This window comes from Micromesistius poutassou, assembly GCF_964030765.1.
Source record: "Micromesistius poutassou genome assembly, chromosome: 22".
NCBI lineage: Eukaryota > Metazoa > Chordata > Actinopteri > Gadiformes > Gadidae > Micromesistius > Micromesistius poutassou.
Window position 1 is genome coordinate 12,957,087 of NC_140292.1, and position 9,510 is coordinate 12,966,596.

Genomic DNA, 9,510 nt, shown 5'->3' on the forward strand with positions numbered 1-9,510 from the left:
TGAAACACTAAAATGATTCAGTGTTTAGTGTTTAAGGCTTTCCTCATCTCTTACCTCAATGGGTCCATCCCAGCTGCAGCACCCTGCTCTCCGACGAGGGAGGCCAGAGACAGCCACGGAGGAACGCTGACGGCATCCGTCACCTTCCTCAACCGCGCCCCGTCATGGTGGAAGCGCTTCACGTGGAGCAGTAACACTCTGCGGACACACACACACACACGGTTCATCGTCAGATGGCTGCATGCACACACGCGCCCGCACGTATGAAAAGGCTGCTTCAAGGCAACATGGGAGACAACAGACTCCGGTTCAGGGCTCACCTTGGCAGAGTGAGGAAATGCCGAACCACTGATGCCTGGCGTCCGGAGCACTGCCGGCAGGTGCACTCCAACTCTGAAGGCTGAGGGAAAGTGCTGCGTGAGTATCAGTGGCCCAGCGTAATGGATGAGCGATTATTATTGGCTAAGGCAGAGTCATGTTTCATGGTAGCCAATCGGAGCCAGTGTTTTTACACACAAGCCAGGATACGCGTGCCACACGCACACACAAACACCAAACAGATTCGATGAAGCAGTAGCAAATGGCAAGTCCGGAGCAATCCGATGAAAAGTTGGCATTTTCAAGGTGGAGATATAAGCACTAATTCATTGAGGTCAAAGGCAAGAACATGCATGTAAAGTGTACATTATGTCCCGGAGCGAAGACTTTGTTGACGCATCTAATGAAGCATCTCACAACGACACACGCATCTATAAAGATACTTTTTTTTTTACAGTAACGCAAATAATTACTTTCCCTGGTAACTAGTTACTTTTATTATAGAGTAATTCAGTTACTAACTCTGTTACTTTTTGGAACAAGTAGTGAGTAACTATAACTCATTACTTTTTTAAAGTAACGTGGACACATCGATATTGTAGCGAATCGTCGTGAAGGCTCAGATTTCCAGCCCTAAACACAACGGTGTACTGACTTTGAAGTAGAGTTGGAGGCCGGCTGTCAACGACGGCTGGAGGTCCAGGGACAGGTGGTTCTGCTCCTCCTCCTGGAAGACCTCGTCTCCACAGCTTTAAGACGGGCAGAGATCAGAACATCTTAAACCGTTACAACACAGCAGACCACATCATGATGCCAAAAGTGGAGCAGTGATTGACTCTGATTTCCATCATTGAACGATGGAGGCACTATAGTGGTACTATGTGAGTCGAGCGTTACCTGAGGCAGGTGCGGACACACTGCAGTCTGAACTCAAAGTTCTGGACGGGGCAGATGTAGCTGGGTGACGAGGTCTCCTGCAGGGTCTCACCTTCCATCTTCATCTTCATGAAGAGGAGGAGCAGGAACTCATGAGCATCCTGTCAGAAACCACAACTTCAGTTGACATGTGTTCACTTCTCAACCGCTGCATTAGCCAAGAGATAAGGAGTCATCGGCTGTACCTGCTCAGAGCAATGCTTGTACTCCTCGTTGAACTCAGCCAGACTGCTCTTGATGGACCACAGGAGACGGCGCTTGCCTTTGTAGGAGCCCTTACCCTGCTGGGATTTATAGAGCTCCCCCAAGGACCTGGAGAACAGCATACGAAGACCAAGGGCATTAAGTATACTTAATATTGTACAGTGGAGCATTCAATTTGACAGTAAATCGTCCAAGCTGTACTGTAGTGTGTGAAGGCTAAGGGTCTGGATCTCTTCTAGTGTGAGGGCTAAGGGTCTGGATCTCTTCTAGTGTGAGGGCTAAGGGTCTGGTCCTCTAGCGTGAGGGCTAAGGGTCTGGTTCTCTAGTGTGAGGGCTAAGGGTCTGGTCCTCTAGTGTGAGGGCTAAGGGTCTGGTTCTCTAGTGTGAGGGCTAAGGGTCTGGTTCTCTAGTGTGAGGGCTAAGGGTCTGGTCCTCTAGTGTGAGGGCTAAGGGTCTGGTTCTCTACCTCAGCAGCTTCAGTGTGGTTCTTCCCCGGGGGCTCCAGAGGTCCTCCTGCCCCGTGATGTCCCTGCAGAAGCAGGGCAGGCTGTAGAGACACTGCAGGGCCGCGTTCAGGAAGCAGCTGTTGCCAATGTTGGGCAGCCTGGAGAAAACACATCCACATCATTAGTCAATGTACCAGCCTGTAGGATATAGTAGGGAATATTAGGTTTTAAAGAAGAGACAACCAATGTGCTGGAAGTGTAAATCTCTACAAATATAACCAGAACCCCTTCAACTATGGACTATAAGGGGGTGAAGGCATCAGCGGCCCCAAACAGAGGCTGCTTGTATTCATGTTTATTCTCTAAAGAAGCAGCTTCAGAGATGTCCTTCCTGTATCTTACCCTCGGGCCTGCTGGCGTTTCTGGGTCTTTCTCCTTCCAGAGGAGGCCCGCACCTGGCTGCTCTCGGCCCGCTGAGGCTGACTGCACCACACAGGGACCAGGGGGACAGAGAGGGAAACACAGCCATGAGGAGGAAAGTAACGTCACCTGTTAGCAAAATGGATTCACTCATTCATCGGTTTCTATTTGATGTCTAAAGCCTGTCCCGGTGACGTACCGCTGCAGAGATGAGAAGACTGGTGGGGAGGAGACATCGCTGCTGCTGGGGGTGATGACATCTGGAAGATTCAGGATTCCTGTTGGAGAGGGAGAGGAGGGGAGGGAGGGAGAAGGAGACACAGTTATTGGGGAGATACCAGAGGACAGAAGAACAGGAGCAGGGAACAGAACTGGGAAGGATGTGGCAGTGGAGACAGGAGAAGATGGGGACGAGAAGAGAGAGGCGGGGCGATGAGAAACAGGGAGGGATGTAGTGGGGGAGACACAGGAAGAGGGGAGAGATGTAGTGGGGGAGACACAGGAAGAGGGGAGAGATGTAGTGGGGGAGACAGGAGAAGAGGGGAGAGATCCACGCCCTGAAGGTGATCAAGAACAGCACCTTCAGCCAGAGACTAATTGCACCAATATGCAAAACGGAGCGGTACAGGAAGTCCTGTATACCAGCTGCCATACGGTTTTACAATGCACAAAATTAACTTTGCACCTTATAGTATTTAGTATTTATTATTGTAGTATTTAAGTATTTTAGCATATGAGGGAATGTGTGTTTGTTATGTCTGTCCACGCTGTTGTGACACTGTAATTTCCTGTAAAGGATTATTAAAGGATCTATCTATCTATCTAGATGTAGTGGGGCAGACACTGGAAGAGGGGAGAGATGTAGTGGGGGAGTCAGGAGAAGAGGGGAGAGATGTAGTGGGGGAGACAGGAGAAGAGGGGAGAGATGTAGTGGGGGAGTCAGGAGAAGAGGGGAGAGATGTAGTGGGGGAGACACATGAAGAGGGGAGAGATGTAGTGGGGGAGACAGGAGAAGGGGAGAGATGTAGTGGGGGAGACAGGAGAAGAGGGGAGAGATGTAGTGGGGGAGACAGGAGAAGAGGGGAGAGATGTAGTGGGGGAGACAGGAGAAGGGGAGAGATGTAGTGGGGGAGACAGGAGAAGAGGGGAGAGATGTAGTGGGGGAGTCAGGAGAAGAGGGGAGAGATGTAGTGGGGGAGTAAGGAGAAGAGGGGAGAGATGTAGTGGGGGAGTCAGCAGAAGAGGGGAGAGATGTAGTGGGGGAGTAAGGAGAAGAGGGGAGAGATGTAGTGGGGGAGACAGGAGAAGGGGAGAGATGTAGTGGGGGAGACAGGAGAAGGGGAGAGATGTAGTGGGGGAGACAGGAGAAGAGGGGAGAGATGTAGTGGGGGAGACAGGAGAAGAGGGGAGAGATGTAGTGGGGGAGACAGGAGAAGGGGAGAGATGTAGTGGGGGAGACAGGAGAAGAGGGGAGAGATGTAGTGGGGGAGTCAGGAGAAGAGGGGAGAGATGTAGTGGGGGAGTAAGGAGAAGAGGGGAGAGATGTAGTGGGGGAGTCAGCAGAAGAGGGGAGAGATGTGGGGGAGACAGGAGAAGAGGGGAGAGATGTAGTGGGGGAGAAAGAGGGTTCCCTCTGTGTTAGCGATACAACCACAGAAGGGGCCGGGCGGTGGTCAGCTGCTCCTCCATCTTCCTCCATGGCGCGCTGTTTGAAGAAAGATGAGAATTATTTATAATATCACAATATTTTAATGATGATGGGGAAAATAATTATGATACATGATTGATTCAAAAATCAATAAATAAAAGAAAACACAAGCAGTTATTAAACACATGTTCAAACTTTTGAACTATTACTATTTGAATTACTATTAATTGTATTGCACACACAGTATGCAATATGCTGTGGGAATGTTTAAGCTAATTACCAATAGAAAATAAATGACAAAAAAGTAAAGTAGATCGATATAACATAATATATAACCACAGAAAATACAAGCTGATTTATCATCTATAAGACTTGAGCTCATTTCTCATCTTACTCTTCTTTTAGCACCAACAAAGTCCCGGATGTCTGCTCCTCTCCTCTTGCCCATGTTGACTCTGTGAATGAAATATAATCAGAGTTCAAGAAAGTAGCCATTAGATAGGCCTTCCATTCATTCCAGTTTGGGATTGCATTTATGTAATAATCCCGATGAGTAACCCGATATTTACGGCCAACACTGAAACCTTATTTTAATAAATTACATTTAAAAAACGGGCCGCAGGCTGCATTGACCCTTTCTAAGGGCGCACTCCATAGTTGCCCTGTACCGTACAAGTCCGATTGCCCCCCACTGTGCCGCTGGCCTGTGCTCACACTAGGCAATCTCAACTGGGCCTTAAAGGGTCACTGCAGCCTGCGGCCGTCACAACGTCCAGGTCGCTAACACGTGTTCAAAGAACAACAAATAAGAAGCTGGCGACCAGATGTTTGTTTTTAAAATATAATTGATTAAAATAAGGTTTCAGTGTTGGCCGTAAATATCGGGTTACTCATCGGGATTATTACATAAATGCATGACCAATAATTGTATCGTTTCATAATTTGATTAAAGGTTTCCATCGCAACCTCAAGGAAAACTTCCAAGGTGTAACATTCAAGAGTTATGATTAAGATTTCATTTTACCTGTCTCGAGCAACAGCCACCGATGTTTGCTTTCCTCTTCGACAAGTAGAGTCAAGTAGATATAATGATCAACCAACGAATAATTAGCAACAATTAGCAACAATCAGCAAAGACAACCTGGGGCAGCGTGTGTCCGCGTGGAGTCTCAGTTGAATGAGGCACTGATGCTGTCGTCAAGGGGACCTCAGCACCTCTCAAAACAAGCCTTATATGGTACGAGATGGATTGTTTTAAATGATAAATGTTACGGGATGAGACGGCGATGTGGAGATCCATCTCATTACCTTATTCTGTAATGAGATGGCATTTAAAATGAATCGAATAAAGGGATGGATGCTAGCCTATCGTTATAATTATGCTTCATATTGTATTATTATCGCTAACCATCGCTGTCCATCAAGCATGGTAGGCCATGCTATGTCAAAGTCTGTCCACATAATCATAACAAATTGAAAAAAATGATTGAAAAAGAAAGATAGGGTTTGATATGAAACATTGAGGGCCAGATGTCTCCGTGCTCTGACCTCAGGGGCCCGGTCCACCTCATCTGCTCAACTACTAGAATAAGACAACTGCTTGCTAGGATTCTTTAGTGCGCCAACAGGGGGCGCTATTGCCATTAATTAATATCCCAGTCAGTGTGAGTCCCACATGATTGAAAATGTGTTCCGCTCCGTACAATTAATATCCAACTTATTACATTGTATGTTCAAACAAATGTTGAATTTTTCTCAATACACACACTTGACCGTATGCTACTTTTCGTCTAGCAACTTACGTTTTGAATACAGATGTACATTGAGTATATGTTATTTATATCCATGAATACATTAGATAAATACATTGAGTATATATCTATATCTATTGAGAATCTCTCTATAAAAAAGCCCTAAAAACTCTGGATAAAAAACCCTTCTCCTTCCATATCTGCAAGACCCTTACAAAATACTATTTTTTAAGTTTCGGTTTGCCGAACTTTTAGGTTTGCCTGTTTCATATATAAAAGTCTCCATGGTCTTGCTCCACCACCGCTGAATGAGTTCATAAAGAAAAAGACTCTGAGAGGTATGAGCACCAGGGCTCACGATAGAGGAGACTGTGAGATTCCCCACAGGGTGATTAAAGTGAGCCGCTGTTTGATTTTCGTTGCGCCCGAACTAGAGTAACTACGGTAGGCATGGTCCTTGAGCAAAGTGAAGGTCCTGAAAGATACATAAAGCCTACATGTTTTTACTGGAGAAATGTGGAGAAAAATCACCCCAAAGATGAGTCAAGTTATATTAGTTATATTTTATATATTATATTATGTATTATTAGTTATATTTCACTGCCATAATGTAGAGAAAAATCAGATTCCATTTACAGTATGCTGACCTTTGACCGTACGTCACATCAATTCCTTCATACATGTGATCCTCATTTCTTTTGCATATTGTTCCTGATGTCTTACTCTACTTCTGATATCATTTTGGTGATATTTTACTGTAGCAATGTGGAGAAAAAACGCATTAAAACCACCCATAATGACTCAACTCCATTTACAGTATGCTGACCTTTGACTGTGGGGGGGGGTGAGTCTGTTGCTGAAGGTGCTTCTGCTCGAGGTTAGCACCTGGTGGAGAGGGTGGGCGTTGTTGTCCAGGATTCTGTGCAGTTTACACAACATCCTCCTCTCAGACACCACCACCAAAGAGTCCTGGACCCCCAGGACGGAGCCAGCCTTCCTGATGATCCTGCTGATCTTGTTGGCGTCTGCTGCCCTCAGCCTGCTGCCCCAGCACACAACAGCAAAGAAGATGGAACTGGCTACCACCGACTGGTAGAACATCCTCAGCATGATGTTACATGGGGCGTGTGGTGTTGGTTGTTTTAAATCTACACTAGGTTAAACACTTAATTCCTTAAGGATCCAACAGACAGTGAATGTATTAGTTCTGATGAGGACTATATATCTATCAACAGACTGTAATAGCAGAAGTTTGATAGAAAGTGTTGTGGTGTCCCTGAGCAAGACACCTAACCCCAACCGCTCCGACGAGCTGGCTGTCGCCCTGCGTGGTTGACTCCGCTGTCGGTGTGTGTGAACTAAACGGTTGTGTGACTAAAGAGACGAAAGCTGAACATAAACTACAACCTTGTTCCTCTGAACGACACACATTAATCAACGGTCAACTGAACGAGCTGCACTTTATATATTCATGTAATGTAAATACATTCATTGCATAGCAAAGATTGTACTTGAAAACAATATAAATTGTTTCTAAAAATATAAATGTCTTGCACTATGTATTAAAATCATTGCTTCTGTATTTAATCACTCATAATCATACTATTATTTGAATAAGTAATGCCTTATAATATATAAAATATATATTAAAACCTTGCAAGCGCTTGCAAAAATCTTGAGATACAGAGAGGACATGATCAGCTGACAGTATTTATGTGGCTACATTGCAAGACTTTCAGGAGAACGCTACAGGATGTGAGAGTGAAACGAGGAGCAGATATTGCATGAGACCACCAGCTGCTAATGGCCAGACTAAAACTCAAACTGAAGAAGAACAGGACAGCGCACATGGGAAACAGAAATAAATACAACATGAACCTGCTAAGGGAAGAACAAATTCGAGAAGACTATAGTGTGAAACTCTCCAGCAAATATGAAGCTCTGCGAGATGTGAAAACTGCCACCAGCCTGGAAAGAGAGCTTTATTAATAAGACCCCCAAGAAAGGTGACCTTGGAAAGTGTGCCAACTATAGAGGGATCACACTACTCTTGGTACCAGGGAAGGTGCTAAATAGAATAAAACTGGATAGAATAAAAGACGTAGTGGACCAACAACTAAGAGACCAACAAGCAGGATTTAGGAAAAACCGGTCATGCGTCGCCCAGATTGCCACCCTTGGTTTAATCATTGAACAAACCTTAGAGTGGAACTCCCCGTTGTATATCAACTTTGTTGACTACGAAAAAGCTTTTGATAGCATGCACAGAGAGACTGTCTGGAAACTATTGAGGAATCATGGAGTGCCCACTAAAGTAGTTAACATGATTAAAGAGTTATAGTAGAGTTATACATGAGGGACAACTCACTAACCAGTTTACAATCAAGACAGGGTTAGACGGGGCTGCCTGTTATCCCCATTCCTGTTTCTCCTAGTCATCGACTGGGTAATGAAAACTGCAACTGAAGGAAGGAAAAATGGAATCCAGTGGACATTATGGACACAACTAGAAGACCTGGATTTCGCATATGACTTGGAACTACTTTCGCACAACCACCATCAGATACAAGAGAAGACAACTCTACTCGTAGAAACATCAGCCCAAGTAGCCAATAACACTGGAAGAAACACAACTGGAAGGAGTCTTTTTCCTACTTGGGCAGCATCATCAACAAAGAGTGACAGATGCAGACATCAGAGCCAGAATAGGAAAGACAAGGGCAGCCTTCATACAACTGAAGAATATATGGAGCTCAAAGGAGGTACAACAATAAACAAAAATAAGTAATAAATAATCTTCAACTCAAATGTAAAATCAGTCCTGTTCTATGGAGCCGAGACCTGGAGAACAACAAATTCCACAACCAGCTCACACACAAGTACAAACAATTCATAAACGGATGCATGAGAAGAATTCTGAAAATCCATTGGCCAGACAAGATCACCAATGAAGACCTGTGGACGAGGACAAAGCAAACACCAGCTAGAAACGAAACCGGACAATGTCGAACACCCCCAGACAGGCTCTGACGTGGAACCCCCAGGGGAAGAGAAAGAGAGGTCGGCCTACAAACACGTGGCAGAGAGAGTTCCAGACAGACATCAACGAGATGGGATGCACCTGGTCACAGATAGAAAAGAAAGCCAGCGACGAGTTCTCTGGTCCTTTGTCGACAGCCTTTACCCCCCAAGGGGTGTCAAGGCATAAGAAGATGTCACAAAAGTAACAAAGTCAAGACATTCAAACAATTGTTCTCAAGTTGAATTTACTTTCTAAAGACTTTTGTTGACGTTAACTCATCTAAAAAGAAGTAAGTAGATATTTCGGTAACACTTTACAATAACCATAGTTTATAAATGGTAAATAGACCATTTATAAATGGTTAATAGACCATTTATAAATGGTTAACAGCTTATAGACCAATTATAATGGTTAATAGACCATTTATAAATGGTTAAATAGACCATTTATAATAGGTAAACAGATAGTTTACTAAGTTTACTAATGTTTAATCATCATTTATAAACAGCAAGACCAATCATAAATGGTAAATAGACCATTTATTAATATTTAACTATCATTATAAATGGTCTATTAACCATTTATAAATGGTCTATTTACCATTTATAAACTATGGTTATTGTAAAGTGTTACCGATATTTCATGTCATTTTTTTTTTCAACTTGTAAGAACAGGATAGCAACCGACCTGTTAACCAAGACAAACCCTGGATATTCATTTTCTTTGTAGTGGACTTTAAAAAAAAGAAGAAAAGAATCTAAAAAA

The 9,510-nt window shown here is 44.3% G+C and overlaps 1 protein-coding gene across 1 annotated transcript; it reads right to left on the reverse strand.

Moving 5' to 3' along the window:
• Positions 1-50: 50 nt before the first annotated feature.
• On the reverse strand, positions 51-2,976 carry LOC311367951 (ubiquitin carboxyl-terminal hydrolase 37-like; the record flags this gene model as incomplete). The annotated part of the gene is made up of 9 exons (XM_084486821.1): positions 51-198; positions 321-400; positions 974-1,067; positions 1,216-1,355; positions 1,440-1,566; positions 1,925-2,062; positions 2,307-2,387; positions 2,524-2,602; positions 2,967-2,976. The coding sequence occupies 9 exons, from the start codon at positions 2,974-2,976 to the stop codon at positions 51-53; spliced, it is 897 nt and encodes a 298-aa protein (XP_084342947.1).
• Positions 2,977-9,510: the final 6,534 nt, after the last annotated feature.